Genomic DNA, 23,011 nt, shown 5'->3' with positions numbered 1-23,011 from the left:
TAAGAAGTGGGACAGCCATAGGAACTCAGCAGTAAGGTGCAGAGGCACAGGTGACAGGTACAGAATGTAAGAAGGTGAAGCACTTCTCTAGCACCTTGCCAAACCCCAAAGCAGCATCCATCTTTGACTTTTCTAGCAGTCAAAATGCACAAAGCCAAAGTCATATTTGCTTCGCCTGCTTGGGTGTCCTCATAAAGTGCATGTGTTCGTTTCCCCCCTACTTAAGGGACTTCATCTTTCTGTCACAGCAGAGTCCTGCCTTCTCTGTCCCGAAGGACACCGTCCACCCAACCTCCGGTGAAACATACCTTTAGGTCAGACACATCTCTGTAGCACTGCTCGGAACGGGTGTGATCAGACAGCTGCACATTCCAGAAACATGGAAGCTGGTAGACAAGGAAGGGATTTTGTTTGATGACTGCATTGAAGATATCCTAGCAGACAAAACCAGAGAAACAGTTGGGTACATTTTTTCTGCAGTGAGGTGACCTCAGCCTCCCTGAGCTGACTGTCCTTCTGCCCCTCACAGGGAGAAATGCAAATGGTTATGTGAGCTGAAGTCGGCAAAACTTGCTTCATAATTCTGTTTCCATGAAAGGTGCTATCAATCTGAGGGGCGACACGTAGATCTGAACTAGGGGAACAGGCTCTCTTGACACACAGAGCTAATGGACTCCAGCAAAGTTTTCAAAACATGTATCTTGTACTGCTGGCAAGAGATGTGGTTCCTCTTCTAGTCACCAGAGAGAGTAATATGCAGTAAATGACAAACTGCCTGCTGTTAGTAAGTACTACATCACTTCTCAATAAAGGGGATGAAAGTGATCCTGTCACTTGCACTGCTTCAAGGTGAATTACTATGTGCGATTTCAGCTAGTACTTTATTGTTGCAACAAGTATTCTAGGTATTTCATGGAAAGGGCATGTAGGACAGATCTGCAGAAAACCTTACGTCAAAAGGGACAAAACTTGTTCTGCTCTTATGCAGCCATCCAGCTGCAGGATGTTACAAGGACAGTCTTGTGGTTAAGGTGTTAGGGTAAGACATAAGCAACCTCTGCAAAATTCTGCCCCATGCAGTATTGGACAGCAGCTCAGGACCTGATTTAAAACACAGTGAAGTTGCAAGAATCATTTTAATGAACTTCAGTAGCTTTTGGATCAATCTGCGAGGATACTGTACACAAGTCCACACCTCTACAGGCACAGTAAGCGGCACACTTCCTTAGTGGTGACTGGTCATAAGCCAGATGTAGCTCAGAAGCAGTAGAAATATCTAAATATGATGTTGCATGGAGGTAATACACTCGAGCTGTTGAGCAAGACTTATTGATTTGGATCCAGTACTATATTAACAGGGTTTCTGGATTTAAAACTGAGAGCTGTCAGGAAACCCAAAGAGAGTAAATATGCATTTCTGTGTATAGGCACACTATTTCTTCTCTTGGCCTCAGTTTCCCGTCTGTGGCAGGGAAGACAGCACAGCTTTTGTCTTCACAGGTGTGTTGTGGCAAGCAGTACACTAAAAGACTGCTGGGACTCATCTGTCAGAAACAGTAAAGAAATACCTGAAGACTCTTAGAACTAGAGTCTGCTTAGACAATAACCGGTAGGAAAAGATATAGTATATTTGGACTTCTAGTGTCTGGAGAGTTTTATGTTAAAGAAAGAAGGACAGAAAATTAAAGCTTGAAAAGCCCATTTGTCTATCTTATGAATCATCTGTGCAGAAGAGATAAAATGTCCGTGTAGTAAGAGAAACCTCATGAGTATATCTCCATTCCTCTCTTCTATGTTTTCCTCAGAACGATTCAACAAATGCTGACTACAGGCACAATATCTTTCTGCCACTTTTTCCTACACCTCATCCCCTTTCCCCTTCTTACCTTCCTCAATCCATGGAGTAGTGGTTGTACCACTCGTTGTTATGTCCTACTCACCTGGTCAGCCAGTGAAGTGGATAGCATGCTCATTAACTCCCGCTCTGCTGTAAGTCTCCACATCTGCTCCCATTTCATCTTCCGTAACTTATCGAGAAGCAGCAAGATAACCCCTGAAGGAAAACACAGTGCAGAGAAGAGAAGCCATGATGTCACATGCCAGTCAAGGCCCATCTTGTCTGTGTGCTGATTCAGCAGTTAAAACAAGGACATGAGACAAGATCTATCAGTGGAAACTACAGTCCTTACCCTGTGCTAACACAGGAGGTTGACCAAAAAAAAGCTTCAGGTTTCAAGATGCCACTAAGAGAAAGTTTTCCTGAACCCCTGAGGTTGCTGAGAAGAAATGGAAAGATGGCACACAGACGAATGCTAGGTTACACCGGCTTGCAAGAAGGCTAAAGTAGCCCAAGAGGAGTGAAACTGGGGAGAAGCAAGAGAAGGATGTTGTGTTTGTAGTGGTCTCCTTAACTGATAAAGACTGATTTCATTATGACATGATTAGCATTGGGATTATTCCTTACAAAACGAGCCAACCGAGGTGATTCACGTGATGGATGTTTGTTCCATCTAACGGTCATTATCATTCCAAAGAGAATTAGACAATATCCTACAAGAAAAAAATAAGGAGCCTCCTAACACTCAGATGTGACCCTTTCCACTCCTTGTTCTGAAAAGCTACAGGCTCCAAGAGGATATTCTGTCAAGTCATTGTCTACTAGGGAAAGGATAGAGACAATCCTGATTTATCTAGTATGACTCCATTTCTGCCATCTTCACACTGAACAGAGATCTGCTTCTTCCAAAATCCCACTGTTTAAATGCATTTCTATCTGGCCTGAAATCAAGATTATGCTGAGACAAAGAGAATTTTGTCACTCACATAAAACATTTTACTCCATGTGTGCGGGGTGAAATCTGGCCCTTAATACTTACTGCACAGGATGCAATACATATACTGCATAAGATGAAATTGCAGCCCTTACTTCACCTAGTAAGAAGTTAATAAGCTGACACATCTGATTGCAATCCCTGAAACTTGTCTGAATAACTGATGATCAGCGCTGGCTACAACCTAACCTTTGAGAGTGCCCGCCATTAAGGCAGCAAGTGTGCACAGAGCAGGATCCTCAGATCAGAAAGTTACACTCAAAGGGGGAAAAGAGATATCTCAGCATGAGCTGTTATTCCTCAGTTGTTTTTTGTCTGGACAAAATCCCTAGTGTAGAAGAAGGGAAAACAGCAGAAGCAATGAAGCTGGAGTGAAGCATCAGCAAAACTTTTCCTACAGTGTCTCAGAAAATTTTACTTGAGAAATTAATTTGGAAAGCCTTAGATAAGAGTTCTGTCATGGGGAATGAACGCAAACTGAAGGACCATAAAGGAAGGGTACTGATAAAGAGCAGCCTAGCAGGTTGACAGGAAGTATCTAGTAAGAGCGATGATAGGTTCTGCGTTGTTTCACATCTTCATTAGTGGACGGGGGAAGTGAACAGAATAGTAATGACATCTGCAAGTGACATTAAACAAGAAGACTTAAAAAAAAATAATCATGGTGATTGTAGAGACACATAACAGCTACACAGAAGAATATGAAATGGCAAAAAGCAGGCACTGGGAAAAGCTGCCCGAGGGAGTCTAAGATGATAAAACTAAAAGTAATGAGAATAAGAAAGGAAACATACTCTGCATACTTAGGAAAAATTATCCTAAAACAGTTGTGGTGAAATAACCTAAAAATGGCAGATAAAATGCTTTATTTCCTGAGTCTTTAAAAATCAGACTACACAGAGATTAGAAAATATACCTGGAACAATGCTGCACTGGTTGGGAGAGAATAAAGAAGGTTCCAGTTCATTCCTATCTTCAGTTTCCATGACATGGCAAATTTCTTTCTAGTAAAACCTGGCACTGCCATCAATAAAAAGAAAACTTCTTCTGGCAGTGAATTTTGTGGCCTATTTTAGTTCAGTTTTCCATTGCAGTCCATCTGGTTCCCAAGGATGCTGGAACCTGTACTGACGGGATCCCCTTTCATCTTCAGTCAACCTTTCTGCTTCCAGCTGTTGGACTGGAAAGGGACGTATTGTCACAACATGCTGCAACGTATTTCTGCCAGTGTGTTTGTCTTCTCTCCAGCATAACCGAAGCCTATCTGGAGTGTGCAGTGTTGGTGCATCAGCTTCAAGAGAGCCACTGTGCATTGTCTGAAATTCTACATCCATGTGAAGCAGATTCCTTGCACTGCAGCAATAAACTGGGTGGGATAAACTCCTCTCTGGCAGTGGATTTTTTCCAGCTGGCAAGAACTGTCAGCTTTGTTTCAACAGTGAAATACAACTGAGGAGATTTGTTATTAAGAAAAATAAAGACTAAGTGTAAGTGTAAGATTCAGGTAACTCTAATGTAATAGTATTTATAATTCATAGACAATAAAATATTTTTTCTTAATTTCTTTAAGCCTTCAGGAGAAAAAGGGGAAATGTTTTAATATGTGCAGTATTCTCCAGTTTTTTTGTCTTCCACTCCTATGTGAGCAGCAGATTATGGCATCGCAGCTAAAGAGATTATACTGTCCTGAGGGGCTATCATGGTAGCAGCTGAGAGGCAGATGGGGGTGCAAAAACTGGAATACACGTGAGAAAGGATGTATTAAATTATGATGCAATCATGGCTATTGAAAATATTCACAAGCTTTTAATGTTCCATCATCAAGACCAATTTTGATGTGATTTCTAGTTTAATTCACCTACAGGCTTGGGTTTAACACCTTTGTACAGCCTCTGTTCAGGGCTTCTCACACTGTGGAATTCTAATTTACTCCTGCCATAAAAATAACTACTGGAGAGTATTTCTAGCAAGTTTAAATATTTACTCATTAGTATTAGTGAGAATAAAGAGATTTCTACTGACGGGACAATGTAGATTGCTATTCACCTAATTAGTGTTATTTAGTGCAAAAGCAAAGCAAAAGCATGTGTTGGAAACTTTTAAATAGTTCATGCAGAGAAAAAATTACCTTTTTTTCAGAACACAGCACTTCAGTCTTAACTTCTATATTGTTCTGTTACCAAAAGCAAACAACAAATCAACTAACTCTGATCTGCGCAATTAGTTTGCAGGTAAAGTGTCTGAAATAAGGAAAGGGAAGTATCTGCCTGAGGAGCCCTTTCCCTCAGAGTCAAATTGATTGAAATCTCAGACTAAATTCAAGGCGACATACAGCTGAACAAAGGGGAAAGGGACTTACTGTCAGCTGCTGTGCTGAGGGAGGAAGAGACTAGAGAAAAAAAAAAATCAAAGGAATATTTTATGAACATCTGTCCCCAGGCAGAGGGATATCTCATCTTTTGATGAATGCAGCATTTTCCTGCCCTAACCCACCTGAGAAAAACAAAGGGAAAGCTTGGCAGCAAATAAACAAAAAGAGAAAAGTGGCAACCCAAATGTCTCATGAGTATTAAACAGATTGTGGTCAGCCACAGAACACCCTGTTTTCCTTATCCTGAGGAAATAGTTCAGGCATATAGAGAGATGCAAATATGTCAAGAGAGCTCTTGAAAAATAATGCTTTATTACTAAACCTGTGGAATGCATCCTAGTCTAGTTTTTACTTGAATGGCATTTTCTCCCCCTGCTTGATAAGACCTTGCTTGAACTACCAAAATCTGACAGATTCTGAATTGCTCAAACAAACAAACAAACAAACAATCAAGAAAGCAAACAAACGTACAAAGGAGCTTCTCAAACAATGTAATTTCAGGACACAACACAAAAAAGCCCAGTCCCAAAAGCAAAACAAAACAAAAAAAACAGAATTTGGTGAATAGATTGGAGAAAACAGGGCAAAAAATTGGAATTAACATATTTGGACTAAAATGTTTCAGTTGGGAAATACTGCAATTTTTTGGGTCTCATTTTAAAAAATGACTTATTCCAAAATAACATTTTTCACTTCAAATTTGATGCAAATTAAAAATCTTCTTGAAAATTATTACAAGACCTGAAAAGGAAAATAAATATTTTATTCTGTGTATAACAAATCTCTGGGGGTCACCTAAATTTTTTGTCCTTTTCCTATTTTTTGATTCAATCCAAATAAAATTTTTTCTCTTTCCAATGTTTTGATGAAGCAATGGTTTAAGTAGGTATGTCAAACCATCTCAGCAAAATAGTATTTTTTTTTTTTAATTTATCCGCTCCAGAACAAAATATTCTATTTCATTTCTCTGAATACTAAATTGAAACTTTGCAGAGACGTCAGCAATTTCCCTCGGAATGCTACCAAGCATTTCCACCTCTTGCTTCAGGAACACAGATTACGGCTTTTACTGAAATTCACAGAGGAATATGCAGTAGAGCTGGAAGTAATAAACAACGTTTTAAGATAGAACAGAATCACTTACAGAAGTTATAGTGAAACTGGACAAGCTTTCAAACTCAATCAATTTATTACAATGGCCCTTTTAAGGTGGCTGAAAAATACTCAGTGCTGTGGGGGAAAAAAATGTAGCTACTAAGAGATCATCTTCTGTAAGCACTGCCTTGCCTGTTTCGTTCAGGTGGGATAGGATGCTTTTGCGAGCTGTTGAGGCAATGCCGTATTATGTGAGCAGCATCTCAGAGCCTATCCTTGTCAGTCTTTTAAAAATTCTTCTCGAAACCAAGCCTATCACAGCAAACCATCTAGACAGATAGCAAGTAGATACCACTACAATATCTGAGAAAGACAGGCAAGACACACTTCAAAATATATTATAAAGCAACGGTGAGTTTTAAAATAATTACTGGGATTTTACGATACCTAACCAGCATACCTAAGACCATACACGAAACCACTGAGTCTTCGATGCCGTAAGAAATAACGTTAAACAGGGCTGACATTATGGAGATTTGATGCAATAAACAACTGACGCAGAGATTTAAGGCGGAACAAACAACAGTAAGCTACTGTGTTTTGTGAAATAGATTTGGCACCAAAACGTTGACTTCACTTCTAGGCTCTCTGGAAGGAGCTTGTAGCTCTGCTACCCCACGAGAAGTGCCATGATAGTGCTGACTGCTTAGTACTCTAGCAAATACTTACACATGTTCTAATCTCAATTTACTGTACCTGAAGTCAACGGAAGTGGTCACAGTGTGTAATGCTAGGAATGCGACTGTGCCTTTGCCCCGCATCAGGGCCCAAATGACCAGTTTTGCGAAGGACCGCATTTGGAACCCACTGGGCCACACCTCCGCACTGCTGACTGTGGCCTCTGCTCTGCACCCGTGGTATCAGAAGCAAACAGAAAAACACAAGTATATGGCTGCGAGGGATTAAAAAATTGCATTAAAGCTGCAATTCACAACAAGCCACTGCACGCATTTTTAAATCTTCATTTTAAGTCTTTGTGTGGATGAAAATCACTGCATTTATTTCACTTGATGTATAGACCATCTATCTAACTGCTGCTCATAATTTGACTAGCCGTATCATTAGCATAATAAAACCATAGCTTATGTCTATAGCTATTAACACACTATGACCAAAGGACTGTCGTTATAACACATTTTTGGAGTATCCTAATACATTATTTAACTATGAACTTACACGCACCAGCCTTTTTCTCCGAAAGCAGCCTTTCACAATGTAAAAAAACCTAATAAAAACTTGCAGGGATGAACAATGTGTTAATTGAGAATAAACGATGACTCCACATTTGAACTTTTCTCTGAGAAAACTGAACAGGGCTGAGAAGCTCTTTTGAAATGGGAAGTGGGTGTCCCTCCGGGCACAGTGACAGAATGCAATAGCCCTTGTTTTCTCTGCACTTGTATTGAAAGCGAAGCTGTGATAAGAGTGCATTTTGAAATATAGTGCAGTCACTCTGTTGGGAGTCTGTTCCTCTTGAAGCATTATAAACATTTTGTTTACATTTACTGAAGACCATTTAATGAAATGGAACACTTTTATTTTCTTCCTTCTCCTCTTCCGAAGTACGCTGTTTCTCCTTAGGCAGAGTTAAGATGAACAATATACTTGAGCACAATTCTAACTTCTTACAGAGCTACTGATTGTAGCTCAGAATTTCCTGGTTTTCTAATTGTTTCTTTATTGTTTAGATGTTATTCTTACCAAGCAATTTGAAAAAAGATAAATACACTTTTTATATCTTCTCTTTCTGGGGGAATTTCTCCAACTTTTTTAGAGCCCCAAAGGCTGCTACAGAAAAATTTCTTTCATTTAGGAGTCTAAAGGTCTACAGGAAAGGAGTCATGAGCCATAAGACTTTTACAAAGTCTATGGAAGAAAACCCCTGCTCCTTAAAGAACATCCTGCCGAGTAATGCCCTTCCCTCCTATCTTCCAGAGTCTTGTGAAGAGAAGTAACAATTCTACAGGTCTCTCAGAGGTCAGCAAAGAAAAGCCATCTCTAGCCCTGGAGGAATTGGCCTTCTCTCACATAAATCCCGCAGTGCAAAGTCATACATTTTCCTGCCGAAGCTGTTAACAAAGTTTTTCTAAATCCTGTAATGGAAAACAACATGGCTGGCAAAAACCATCAAATATTATGAAAATCAGAAAGGGAAACTAGAGTTCTTCCCAGCTGCTGTACTTGCTTTGGGTGTCAAGGAAGGCAGTAAGGATACTAACCGTTCTCGAATTCTGTGTTTCCTGAACCCTGTGCAAAGAGTTGTAGGAGATGAAAAACATCTGTGAAGAAGCTCCTTACATGAGTTTTAAAAAGCTCCTCAGTTTTCTTACAGCCTTTGCACTTTGTAACCCTTGTGAGCATATAAAGTACAGAGATTACATTTTAAAGGCAGTGGAAAGCAAATATTCTCAGTTGGTAAACTAGGGAGATGGCTTCCAAGAGAGAAAAAAACCCCACATACGAGGCAAATCGTTAAATTCTCTTGAAATTCAAAAGATTGTGAAAGTTTTTGCTCAGAAGTTTTAAACCTCAGATAACATATTCTAACTTCATAGCTACACAGGGAGAGAGGAGGGAGGTTTTAGCTTCTACATGCTGTAGCACAACGGCAATCACCAATTTAAATGGAGCAGAGGAGAGCTGTCTCAAAGAGATGTCTCACATCACTGCCATACACAAAGTATCACCCAACAGCTACTCAGTGTGCATCTCTCGACGTGTCTGGAAGTCATGATGGAGGTGCCAAAAGTTGACATCCAACAAAAGGATGGTCAGGTACACATCTTATTATAAGGATAATAACTTTGAAATGTGAGACTTAAAAAGAAAAGTAACATGGGGGAAATGTGGAAAATTTCTACAAAGTTTTAAAGAACTTTTCCTCTCTTCAATACTAAAAATGCAGTAAGTTCTTACACGACAGGTTATCTGTGATTCCATTCGCCTGGGTGCTTAGGTGACTTCAGTCGAGCGGAAAACAAAGTCCTGGTTAAATACATATTTAAGTGATAAAGTCAGAAAGGATAATTTTTAGCTCTTGCATAACAGAGGCCATAGGATTTTTCAAAATAAATTTGTGCTTTATCTCGAGTATAACTTCTAGAAAAATACTCAGTCTTGACTTAAAAATTTACAATAATGGATAATCTATCACAAACTTTGATAAGTTATTCCAATGCATAATTACCCTGATGAAGAATACTTCCCTTACTTCTAATTTGAACATGTCTTTGAACTTGCAGTCATTTGATCTTGCTGAACCTTTGCTAAATTGGCAAGCCCTCTATTAAGAAATGTTATTTTCTCCTGCAGATACTAATAAGCTATGATCAAACTACTCCTTGACTTGCTCCCAGATAAGCTCCTGGAGCCATTTTTCTGAACCTTATGGGAAATTTTCCAGTATTTTCTTTGAACCTTGTTAATTTATAAGTACTCCTTATTGACCGGTGGAGATTAGATGTGGACAAGTAGCTAAATCTACATTTTAAAATATATCCACTCCACGAACTGATCCCTAACACCCAGATCAAGGACTGCGGAGTGGTTGTACACACACTGTTCAGGGTCTAGCTCTTTACTGAGCAGGCTGGCCATATTCATACTATACAATACTTGTCTCTGAGGGCCTAGCTTGTGTTCCTTCAGTTTTTAGACATAAAAATTATTTTGTTTACATTTCTCAATGTCTGACATTATGAGATGGAGCCATGTTACAATTTTCTAGACTGGTGAGTTTTGAGCATGAAACTGAGGGTCTATAATGTGTGCACTGGAGAACGTCATCAAGGTATGTGGGAATATCAGAGAGTGTGAAGTCTTCTGATGCAGCGTTGAAGGACTGGAAAGAGGTGCCAAACAGTGTAGTTCTATCTATACTACTTTCCAGAAATACTTCCTGGAGTGAACTATCGACTCTTTTTTTTTTTTTTTCCTTGACAAAAGACAGGTTGCTCCCTGAGAAAGACAGGGTACCAACTGATTTCTGTGCCCTGTGGATGATCAGAGAGCCAAGAGTGAAGAATGAACTAGGGAGCTAATTTATCTGACAGCGTAGACGTCTGGTACATGAGGAGTAAAAAGTCTACACCCAATACAAAAGAAATGTATCTCCTGTACTTATACTTGAAATGAGTTTATTATCCCTGTTTATACATCCAATGATCACAAAAAGTATATTGACAACCATATTAAACCCAGAGTTCATGTTTATCTGGTTATCCATCCTGGACTGATTCTCATGCATCTCTTTATTCTTTCTGAGTGAACAATTTTACATGCCAGTGCCTCAAAACACAAAAGCGTGAGTGAGTGTCACAAGTCTACATTAAGCCAGATGTAACTGGACTTTGCGTGAGCTGTCCTGAAGAGGAATCACAGAATAGTACAGACCGTGCAGGGTTACTGTGCAGGAGGTCCAGCCATTGAATCTCCCTGTGCAGGCATGTTTGGAAAAAGGGGTCACACAAAGCTTGTTTCCATGGATAAAAACTGAGGAGGTTTGCTGGAATTCGATGGATATTTGCCCTGATGAAAGCAAGTACATCTTCCATAACTAATCCATCTTGGACTCTCCACCAAATAATCACACACCTTTAAAAGAAAAAGATCTGTTTCTTGATCCTCAGCTCCTGTAAATCTGCTTAGGTCTATTTAACACAAGAACCAGGCATTTATATCAGATCTGGACCTTATCCATGATGCTTACCTATGTTTTTTTTTCTTCCTCAGAAAGCAGCAAAAAGTGAATGGTAACAGGAACCATTGCTTTAAATTATGTGGGGTTCTTTTGGTTTTGACCCTCTCAAAAGCATCATATTTAATAGAGGTCGAAATGTCAACAATTTTACAAGGTTTTCACTTTGGACTATGTGAAGAGGAAAAATGCACCCTGCGCAGGTGATAATTATTTTGGCTGGCTTCTAATATTAACAGTAGTGCACAAGGCTAATTGTAGGGGTGGGCACAATGAGTAAGAGCCTGTCATGTCTTTTCTTGGTCTGGTGATCAGTCAATGCCCTAGCAACAGAGGAGAAAATGTGGTTCATGGGCCGAACAGCCTCTCAGGTATTTCTTTATAGTTGGATGACAACGAGGTTTGAGGTTTTGCATTCAGAAGCAACCAGACCACTTTTTTCCCCCCTCTTACTGGACTGAATGGGATTCAGGAGGAATAGAACATTCTAAGAAATGGATTAGGGGAAGAAAAGAGCAGCACAGAATGAACAAGCCTAAAAATTAACCGTAGCATTTTTAAAAAAACAGGAAACACAATGTACTTTAATGCAATGATTTCACCCAAAGGTCAGCTGCAGGTCAATCCTTCCTCCAAAACCATTTCTTTTCTAGCAACAGAGAGACAGGATTAGGTTCACAACAGAAATACAGGGATGCTGTTCAGTGTGCTCATATAGCCAAAGTGAGGTACGGCTTGGATAAGTGGACTACAAGGTGTCTGCAAAGTAAGTTGGACTGCCAAGCTCAAAGGGTTGTGTTCAGCAATAAAACACTGAGATGGCGGCCAGTTACAAGTGGTATTCCACAAGAGTTGATATTGGGGCTGATAATGTTTAACATCTTGATTAGTGAGCCAGAGATAAGAGAGAATGCATCCTCAGCAACGTCACACATGGCACCAAACTGGGGTCTGTGGCTAATACACTGGGGATTAGGGCTGCTATTCAGAGGGACCTTTACAGGTTGGGCAACTGGGCTGAGAGAAAGCTCATAAAGTTCAACAAAAAATCCTGCATGGGACTACTCTTGAATGGGCAGTACAGGCTGGAGAACAAGTGGTTAGAAGGAACTTTTCAGGAAAAGTCCTAGGGGGCTTGGTGGATGGCAAGTTGAACATGAGCCAGCAGTGTGACCTTGTGGCAAAGGCGGCCAACCACATCCTGGGCTGCATTAGCCCCTTAGGTCAAGGGAATTGATTACATTTCTTTACTCAGCACTTGTAAGACCACATCTGAAGTACCGTTTTGGATTGGTCAGTCAAATAAAGACATTGACATGCTGGAGTATGTCCAGTGGAGAGCAACCAAAATGGTCAGAAGCCTGGAGAACATATATGAGGAGAAGCTGAGAGAACTGGGCTTGTTCAGCCTGGAGAAGAGAAGGCTAAGGGGATCACTTATTGCTGTCTAAAACCACTTAACGGAGCCAAACTCTTCCAAGAGATGCACAGAGATGGAATGAGAGGTAACTGACACAAATTGCAGCAAAGTAAATTCTAATTATATATTAGGAATACTTACTTTTATTTTTTACTTTTCTCACCAAGACAGTAGTCAAATACAGGAACAGGCTGCCTTGAAAGGTATCCTTGGAGATAACTAAAAACTCAATTGGAAAAGGCCCTGAGCAACCCGAGTTGGCTTTCAGTAGGAAGAGGACTAGAAGACTTCTGGAGATCCTTTCTGATTTAAATTGCCTATAATTCTATGACCCTATTTGGGAAAGCTTCTCTTTTCACCATCTCTGCTCTTCATACATGTTGACAACAACCACGTATAAACTCTCTGTATATATAGGGTATTGCAGTGCTCCTGTCCTGCCCTGAGCTCAGTTTGACAAAGATGGGTGGAGGAGGGAGGGTTGAAGAGCTACAGCAGGAACAATTAAAGTCAGGATGTAGCTGAACACAGAGACAGAAGACAGACCATGGGGAAAGGAAAGAACTGAACTGCTGCTTCTGAGATCTCAGTGTCCACTCTATTTTGCAGATTCTTCTTTCTTAAAAGTTTCTTGATATTTTTTTAAAAGGGAAAGGTTTGTCCTGAACCTAGTCTGCCCTAACACTAAAATGATTAAAGCATAGTGATTTCTGTAGCTAATAGCACCTAAGAGAGTTATCCGACTATGACCAAATTCAACTGTTTTTGTTGGCATTCTCTTAGAGATGACAGCATTGACACAAGGGTGTAGAAAGACATCTTTGTTACTCTGATACTTTTTGTGACCAGGCTACTTGTTAGAGTCCAAAGATGGAGTCCAACTGTGATGCCTCTTTCTTTGCTTTGGAACTATGGCCAAAACCTCTGTTTCTGTATCTACAAAGAGGAAGTGTCCTTACACAATCACTTTTATGAGCACAATGAGAAACTGGATAGTGAACTTGCACTTCAGAAGAAAAAAATACTGGTTTTACTATTACTATGCATTTGTCTGGGGTTCTCCTGTCACATAATAGAGGTTTTTGTTCTCAGTTTAGGCACCTGGATGTCTCTACTAAGCTTTTATGTGCAAGTCTTTCATCTATATTTAACCTGCTAATGATGGTCCCTCTACAATAAAGAGAGGGCATTTCAGAGTGATGGACAACATAATTACTCATCAAGCTATGTATGTTCACATAAAGAACTGTTTTGATCAAGCTAAAAATACCACACTTCAGAATGATTTTTAAATCATTAGATTGGAATACTACATATATATGTCCTTTTATGTACATTACATGGAGAACTTTACATTACAAACTCAGGTCAGACCAGTAAAAAACCCCAAACTGGGACAATTTAATCAACTAAAAATAAATACTTTTTATTTACTGCAATACAATGGCAACTAGAATCTGGTATAGGCTGGCTGAATGTCATTGTTGTTTTATCACAGGTTACTTAGGAGATGAAAGTTTTCAGTGTTTCCAAGAAAGTCAGGTGTCATTTTAAAAAAAAGACAGTTATTGCAGGGCCTGATAGATTCAATTGCTACGGAGCAGAGGATGTATGTCAGAGAATGCAATGAACAGTAGGCTAAGTCAGTCAGCTGCAGCAATGCCATTAATATATGGACAGGCCTCTCCAAGTAAAGGCACCATTTTCAACATCAAATACAAATTGACCCTCATTTCAGAAATGTCAAGCATGCTGTAAACAAGTTGTCAGTACATCACATACTTTAGAAACCGCATGAGAAAGACCGGAAAGGAAACTATTCTTTGAGGGTAGTCAGCTTTAAGACATCTTATTTTTAAGTGCAAGCTACAGATTATAGCCAACAAAGATAGGGATGTGGTTATCAAAAGCAGAATTATCACTTTAGCTTCCCACCATTGACACAAACAAGCTGACGTTTCCTGTTCAGCCTAAAAGCAACAATGTGTTGGCACTTCCTAAACTACTACCTGTAGAATGTGCATGATAGCTGTACTTCAAATGCATCTTTGTGTGTTATAAAGCATATGTGTATCAGTATGCTTTGCACTGATAACAGTATTTGTTGAATGAGTTCACAGGATCTTAAAGAAGGAATAATCTAATCCAAAAAAACTGGTACAGTGTGAATCTAAGAAGGTGAAGAAAGTGCTACTTTTTGCCTTGGCATTGGTGTTGGATTTCATTTTTTCTTTCTTTTTTTTTTTTCATGAAAATGTAGTTTTCACCTGTTTGCAAAGGCTCCTGTACTTACAACCAAACCTAATGATACCAGTTCCGGTACCAAATGTGGGTGATGGGAGGTAGGAATATTGCAAGGGCTTTTAGAGAGGTAGAGAGGGTATGGCTAAACTGAGTCAGGCCCCAATGATGGGTATTTAAAGGTTCTATAAACCATGAGTTTTCTGACTTCTTTATTCACTGAGACAATTCAGAAGAATCTCGTCTCTCAGGAAACCACTACATCCCTTTCTTTACAACATGGAGAAAAGCACTAGTTTTAGTCAGAATCTATGGAATATAGTTTGTAAATTAGTGCTATATTCAGATGGCTGTCATGGAATCATGACTTTTCCGGGGGAAAAAAACGGCATTTTGGTAACACATCTATTCAGAACTAGGCAATAGCTAAAGCACTAATTGTGAGGATTTCTGAAAAACAGAAATGTCTGATTAAAAGTGCTCAGCACTTCTTAACATCAGATCCATTATCATAATGGTGTGAGCAGAAGCCCGTGGAGTTCAGATGAAAGCGTTATCCTGTTTCCAGAGCAGGACCACAGGCAGTTGCATGACACCCCCCCACCCCCCCATTCTGCACTGCTCTACTCATCATTTGCTTTCTGCACCGAAGATGCACAGTATCATCATGAAGAAGCACAAGATGTGATCTAGTCTAATTTTGTATAAACAGTCTGCCCTACCCTTGTCTTTATTATTCACAATTGTTAAATATTATGCAAAAATGACATGACATACACTTCCCACTTTCAATTCATCTTCCATAGGTCCTTTTTTTTCAGGGAAACAATAAAGGAAAGAGATTCATTCTAGCATTCTTCCAGTCATTACAAACATGGGAGTAACAATGCACGGTGCACACGTAGCCTGGTAATTGTTAGGTGCCAGCCATTCCCTTCTGTTCTCGATCCACAAATCTGGTAATGTGACATCTCTCAGCATGGGAGCATCAATTCTCAGCTCAAGCTGTTGAGACACCTCCTTACAGTATCTAGTAGTTGCACTGAGGCAGTGTATTTCAGATGAGCCTCAAATCCTCAGGATGGGCTTCTGTAGTCTAGAAGTCTGAAATCCCCTGGGCCAAAGTTTTTACAAAGTGCCCCCCTCCCGGCACAAATTACAGTCACAGATCCATCCTAAAGCTCCATTTGAAAGTCATGGAGACCATTCTCAGCTGATGTAAGTTGGCCCTGCTGCACTAAAGCCAGAGAAGCCAGGGGTGACTCACACCAAGTGCCCTGAAATCATGGTAACAGTCACCAGAAACTGCTTTGAAAAGCTGTTCTCCACCATGATGGAAAGTATAAGGCAGACGAAGTACTAAAAGCTTTTATGTTTAGAATGTCTTTGACAAGATATTTTCCTGAGGACTAAGATGACTGTTACTCCAGAAATGAACGTCAAACCATACAGCGCAGTTCTGGAGCTGTCAGTTTAACAGCTGTAAAGAGAAGAATCATAGTGTGGCTCAGGCAATACTTTTGAAAGCACAGTTTAGTCAGAGAAAGACAATATAGATTATACAGCAATAAAAGTATGCTTTAACTCATGCATGAGGAGGCTGTAAGAGCTAATCTCAGAGTAGACAAGCACATGGAGTGGACCATATATAAAAAAAGTACCTGACTAAGCAGCTTACTGAGTTTCGGCCAAAGAGGTAAAAAAAAAAAAAACCTTGGTACCTTTGTGGCACAGAAGGAATTGTGTTTAAAGTGATTTGAGGGAGGGAATGTTATCTCAAATAAAGAAAGGTTCTACCTAAGAACGTTTTAAACACCAATTAAATTGTCACTGAACTGACTTTTGAGTTTGGTCTGGTTTTCCTAAGATTACATTATCATGGACTAAAGTATGACTTGGATTATCTGCCTGTGCAAATGAGGAAGAAGGGTGAAAAACAACCAGATAAAATCTTTTCTTGAAAATCTGTATCGGCTGTCGGGAGATTTGGCCTGGGCACACAGGAATAGGAGAACGCACATGCTTACTGGGTTTAAAGAGCTAGTGGAGAAGGAACAAACACACCCTTGGCTTTAGTGCATCTGCCTTCCGGGACACCCCCAACCTCTATGTTGTCCAGAGCGGCTCAGACATAGAAAGGTAGGAGTGAAAATGATTTGCTTGAGAAACTGGGAGGAAACAGTGGAAGAATTTTGACTTTGAGGGGTGCTTCTGCATCAAATCTGCCGGTGTTGGGTCTGGCTGAAGAGGCTCACATAAAAATCTCTTTCCTTAGGAGTGTATCCGAGGACTATAGTAAACACTCTGCCAAGAGCAAGAGCAAAGTCTGTCTGAGAGCTTCCCCCGATCCAGCTTTGTTTAGCTCATTAATGTTTCAGGGTTTTTCAGGGCCTTTTTACTGTTCCCAAGTACAACTCTAAGCACCTGAATTTCCGAGTCTTCCCTTTACTGGCCCACTGTGCGTGATGAGTGTTTTTCTCAGAGTTATTGCTCCTCTTTCCTGCTCCCCCCCTCCTTTAGTTCTCTGAATCCTCCTTGGCCACAGTGCTGCGTTCAGTGTCAATTATTTTAATTTACCGAACACATCAAACAAACTCCAGTTTCACTTGGCATTTCATCTTCTGTGATAGGTTTATACCTCCAATCTCTGGTAGATTACTGAGGCAAACAACGAATTCAATTAAGAAAATTACAGCAGATGATGCTGATTCTGTCAATAACATTCATTGCTACATCTCAGAGGTTGCACTGTTTTGCCCAGTGACCCCTTGTTCCATGTACTTGAAAAAGCATCATTCCACCTCTTATGATCACTTGTCAATCTTCCATTCATTATCTACCTTCTGGTTTTCTTTCTAAAAAAAAAGAAAGTTTTTATAACTATAGGTGAGTTGTCTGAAGAAAGAAACAGAGCAGACTAAAATCATCGGCAGGATTTTGCATGGCTGGGTGGGTACTTATTAACACATACCAAGAATTAACACATGCAATGTATGTGAAGGACTCTCAGTCCTCGCAGCCTTCCAGTACTTAAAGGGGGCTTATAAGAAGGATGGGGACAGACTTTTTAGCAGGGCCTGTAGCAGTAGAACAAAGGGTAATGGTTTTAAACTAACAGAGGGCAGATTTAGACTAGATCTACGGAAGACACATTTCACACTGTGGGTGGTGAAACCCTGGCCCAAGTTGCCTGGAGAGGTGGTAGATGCCCCATCCTGGAAACATTCCAGGCCAGGTTGGACGGGGCTCTGATCAACCTGATCTAGTTGAAGATGTCCCTGCTCACTGCAGGGGGGTTGGACTAGGTGACCTTTAGAGGTCCCTTCCAACCCAAACTATTTTATGATTCTATGACTGCAGACATTCAATTATTTTTGCTTTCAGTGAAAGAATTTTGTGATATACTGACATTTGCTATCCCTATAAAACATTAGGAACAGTAAGTTAAGACAATATAAATGAAAGCTTTACAGCATTTTTATTTACATAATTGCATTTTAGATACTATCCACCCTATGTTTCTGGGTTATTCTAATGTTATGTGGTTGTGACGCATTTCTCCCTGCCAGCATTGAAATGGCAGAAAGGAAAAAGCAAAAATGCAGCAGAAAGAAAGTAACTACAAAAAGTAATCTCTCAGTAGAACAAAAGATACTGCTTTGTGGTGTAACACTGAACAGAATTGACATCACCAAGTTTAGTTGTGTACAACAAGCTTTCGGGTTTCAGGACAAATCCATGAAACTTAGCTCTGCCTCATGCTTTTGGCGGGGGGGGGTGTGTGCAGCCCAAGCCTTTATATCTGCAGTTCTGCTCTGACAAGTGGAGAACCAGGAAACAAACCTCTTTTCCCAAAATCTTGTACCCACATCTATCTGTGTTCTGTTAGGCTATTCTTTTGAACATTTTCACAGAACAGAGATGTTTTGCAGAGGCTGAAATAAAAATTCACAAAAACTGGTGTGATTCCCCCAAATATACAAAGGAATATAGAAATACAGATGACCCAACCACAATCTGTGTAATCCTTTTTCTAGTTAATCTGTTTAATTCATTCCAATATATTTCTGTAAAGCAAAACCACTATTATGGCGAACAATTTCCTGATAGCGCAGGGACATTTAAATGGACTCATCTTTTCTAAATGGCGGCTTCACCATCTGTTCTGCCCTTTTAGTACAAATAGAGAGGGAACCCAACTTACTGCATTAGCATGTAAAGCCTAGCATCGAAATGATTTAGATGTACGTGTGTGTTCTTTATGCACCTGGTATGTTTTCTCACATATCAAGCACAAACCAGTAGGCAGACCTGTCTTTTGTAATCTAATAAATTCTCTGATCTAGTGCCTTTATTCCTTTCTCATGACAGCAGAAATTGATGGCCAGTAGTTTGCATTTTATTAGGACAATTATGACTTTGTTGCTGTCCTGAAGGAGTTATATCTTTATTGGGTTGACATTTTGCAATACCATTTACCTCTCTACAGAAAATGAGCCTTGATTCCTATTCTTTCCCTCTTGCTGGGCCTACATATGCTTCATCATAGACAGAAATCTTGTAGGAGATGTGCTGAGGATGTGTCAGACTGCTGAAAAGCTCCGTCCTTCTCCAAAGGATGCCATACAATGTCTCTTAAGACCATTTAGAGAAGGAACATATTCTCCTCAGAGTAGCACAGGACCAGAAACTCCAAAATACATCACACTGCCTCATTTTTACTGCTTTAAATGCCAAATTGTGCAGGAGGTTAGGAAGGGAAGGGCAAGTTAGCACATCTTATACTCTTTATACCAGGAGACTGACTGTATGCTCAATTCAAATATTAATTGAAAGAAAACCCTCAGGACCTACCTGTGTTGTAGCCCCTCCCAAGTGCTGGCCAGGGTCGATGATTCTTCCAAAGGTTGCCCAAATACCAATCACTCTGGTTCTCTACCAATCCAAGAACCTGCTGCCCTGGAAATGAGCAAATTGCAAAAAGATCATGAGACAAAAGACAGTCAATCAATGGAAAACATGAAATCTGGAGAGTGACAGCCAGTGGAAAGAGAAGACAGAAGTTCGGGTGCTGCCTTCCTTTCACGCGTTCGGAAGATGCCTGCTTACGTAACAGACAGCAATCCTGGCACAGCAAACTCAGCACGGCTCATTTCTTTCCTTCTCCCCCGGCCAGTCTGAGTAATTAAACACTGTGGGAACCTTTGTCATGCTGACAAAAATATATCACCCAGACAAATCTGAATGCTGCTTGATTCTGTAACACAATGATGGAGAATCCTCCTAGTGAGAAGTGTTGGTAAAATGATCATCTAATATGAAGATCTGTTCATACTCTGGTGGAGATAATATAATTGAAGAACAAGGCTCAGTATAACAAATTATTCTCTTCCCATGCTCCCCCCTCACTAGTTTCAGGGATTTTTTTCTCAGTCACTAAGGAAATCCCATTTGCTCAGGAAAATATTTGATTCTAAGAGTTTACCTACGTAAGAAAGTTGCACTGTTTTAATTTAAGAGAGTAATTTAAAAGTCTTTTAGGTAAGCCTAATGTGTGGAATGCTGCATAGAAATTATGACTTCAGTTTTAGATGGGCTTATTTTGGTTTAGCTTACATTGATTAGCAGCTGGCTTCAGCTAGAGTAAAATGTGTTTTAAATCAAATGTGTCTAGAAGGTTTGCACTGCTTAAAAATCAACTGAAAAGTGAATGTTTGTATAGATAAGGACTTAATAATCCATCCTGAAATACGCTGTACAAAAATGTAAATAAGAGAAGTGATTGAGATGATGTTCTGGTGACAGAGGATGGGAGGAAGATTTGGATCTAGTCAAAGAAAGGAAAGAGAATGGTGTTTTGACAGAGGGACCTGCTCAGTGAGGGCACTAAGACTGGGACTGGAAATTATTTTGCAACCTTTTGAGAAGGCAATTAAACATCATGCTCTGAAGGCACATTTTCAAATCCCACCTACGCTTGTAAAACTGGGTGTATGGTCACAGCAGTACATTGAAAGCATTAAATGATCATTATATGTTGATTATGTAGGACCATAGCTGTATTACCAAAACTCCAGTATGGCCCAAGACAAGATTGGGCTGAGAAGCAAGATGTAAATACAGAAGTGATTAGTTCAATTTTATAATCGGCTAGGAAGACATTAGGATAGGTCAGGTGATTGTGATACTCTCTTGTGCTATCTCTAATTCAGTGGAATGTCAATAACCCCCAGATGTGTCTCAAATGCTGTTTCAGAGTGTGAGCAGTAGTAAGTGGCCATTGCATATAACAAATAAATCACAAAATTAGAAAAGCATTTAAGGAGTGAACAGAAATCAATTTAGAAATAACCTTGAGAGATTACCAAGCCCACTCCACTCCACTGTTCAGGATCATTCTACTCTACCCTAATCCGAACATGCTCCACCAGACCTTGTTTTCTAATGATGTCTCTCCCATTCTATATCACATATACTATATATATATTTAATTTTTCATATTATACTCCATAACTCATTTTTTAAGAAGGTGGAAAATCTGGGAGAGAGCAGAAAGGATCATATAAAAGACCACCACACATTTATCACCCCATTGGTGCTACTGAAAACTGGTAATATTAACAGAGCGCAATCCACAAGAGAATTAAGGAGATTATAAATTAGAGGCAGATGCATACCAAGCAACTGATGATTTGTAGCAACTCTCAACCTGTGAGACACATGGAACATACCAGACAGCACATGAGGCACCACAAGCCATATATCGTGAGGAAATATGAAAGGGTTCTCAACTGGCTGAAACAAGTCTTAGCCAAAAAAGGCTGAAGAGCACAATTTAAATCAACACTTGTTGATTCTGTGCTGTAAGACTGCCTGTCCTTTATAACCACTCCCTTACAGTTGTGGTAGAATAAATCAAAATAAGAAACGACCATGGCTAGTGAAGGATGAGAAAAAAACCCCAATAAAAAATGCAGGTGCAGCTGGGCTGGAATGGATTTGCACAGCTGGTAGGAAGAGTGACCCTGCCCATATTCTAACAGCGCATTTTACAACTCAGCAGTCCACAGATACTTCTCAGGATAGTACTGCTAACATAAAAAGAAATGTCAGAATTCCATTTGCAAGAAGCAGATACTGAACTTCCTTACCATGGAGCATCAGTCTGCTTTCATTATTTTAGCCCCATGCATTTCCCAACAAGCCACAGCATTCAGCCTTCAGACTGATGAATAATAAAAAGTGAACAAACCTTGCTGCTTGTTAATGGTTTTCCTTTCCCACCTATCAGTCCAAAATCTCAGTTCTGACAATGTACCCCTGAAATACTTACTTCTCAGTTATTATTTCTCATGCTAAGATAAACTGAAAAGGCTCAGGAAATTATGTTCACATGTATTTATTGTAGTTGCATCATTTCCTTTCCCTTTTCCCTTTATTTTTGAAGACACAAAACCAAGTCCTGCTCTCACCAGTATTCCTTGAGGTTTGATGGATGAAGGCAGAAATTAACGTCATGTAAGCTTTAGTGCTTAGATACATGGATCAGATAATGCGACTTATGGTATATCAACTGAGTTGGAATAACTGCCTATACATGTCCTTTTAGCTTGTCACAAAGCAAAATGTGTTAGCTAACACACTTTAGTCTGCTTTTGCAATGGCCTGGGGATGCGTGCACATATTCTCGTAGTGTCCTAGGGTAGAGGACTATACAACTTGTCAGAGTGTTGTAACTCTTGCTGGTGTCTAAAAACCTACTAGGCAGATGTGATGGCTTGTCTCTCAAGCCACCTTGGAGAAAGTTATGAAGATATGTTTTGTATCTGCTCTAGTTATATTTCTGCTTTCTCTAGGCTGGAATAGTGTTGCTGTCTCTGCCAAAGAATGTATTTTTTTTTCCCTCTACATTGGCTCTGTGATCTTGACTTAGGGCAGAAGTGATCAGGAAACCAGAACTTCAGGTGCATAGCAAATATTAATGGTTCCAAAAAATGCTTTCTTCAGTATAGAAAAAAGAAATTCAGAAATAGTCTCTAGAAGAAATTCCCCGAATATTTTGCTCTGAAGATATCAAAATAATCATATCTAAATGTACAATGCTGCTCATTTTAAATAATATCAGTGATGTGACACATAATACAGATGCATAATATATACCATATATACCACATTATTCTATGTATCTAAAAGCTCAAACGAAATCATAAGTTTTAGCTTTCCAATTTTGAACAACTAAAAATGTTTCACTCAAAACTTTCACTAAAATTTTGGTATATTAATGAATCATTGTGAGA

At 39.7% G+C, this 23,011-nt stretch overlaps 1 protein-coding gene across 3 annotated transcripts in view; it reads right to left on the bottom strand.

Annotated features, from left to right (window-relative positions):
• LARGE1 (LARGE xylosyl- and glucuronyltransferase 1) overlaps positions 1–23,011 on the bottom strand; it is a gene marked incomplete at both ends in the record, with an annotated part of 196,395 nt that overhangs the window by 41,492 nt on the left and 131,892 nt on the right. For all 3 annotated transcript variants that reach the window (XM_082014020.1, XM_082014021.1, XM_082014022.1), the window contains 3 exons: positions 309–434; positions 1,941–2,053; positions 19,569–19,673. In XM_082014020.1, the coding sequence (XP_081870146.1) occupies positions 309–434; positions 1,941–2,053; positions 19,569–19,673 (344 nt within the window). The remainder of the gene's footprint in view (positions 1–308; positions 435–1,940; positions 2,054–19,568; positions 19,674–23,011) is intronic.

This window comes from Phaethon aethereus (genome assembly GCF_964289735.1).
Source record: "Phaethon aethereus genome assembly, chromosome: 1".
Taxonomy (NCBI): Eukaryota; Metazoa; Chordata; class Aves; order Phaethontiformes; family Phaethontidae; genus Phaethon; species Phaethon aethereus.
This window is presented reverse-complemented; position numbering and strand designations above follow the sequence as displayed.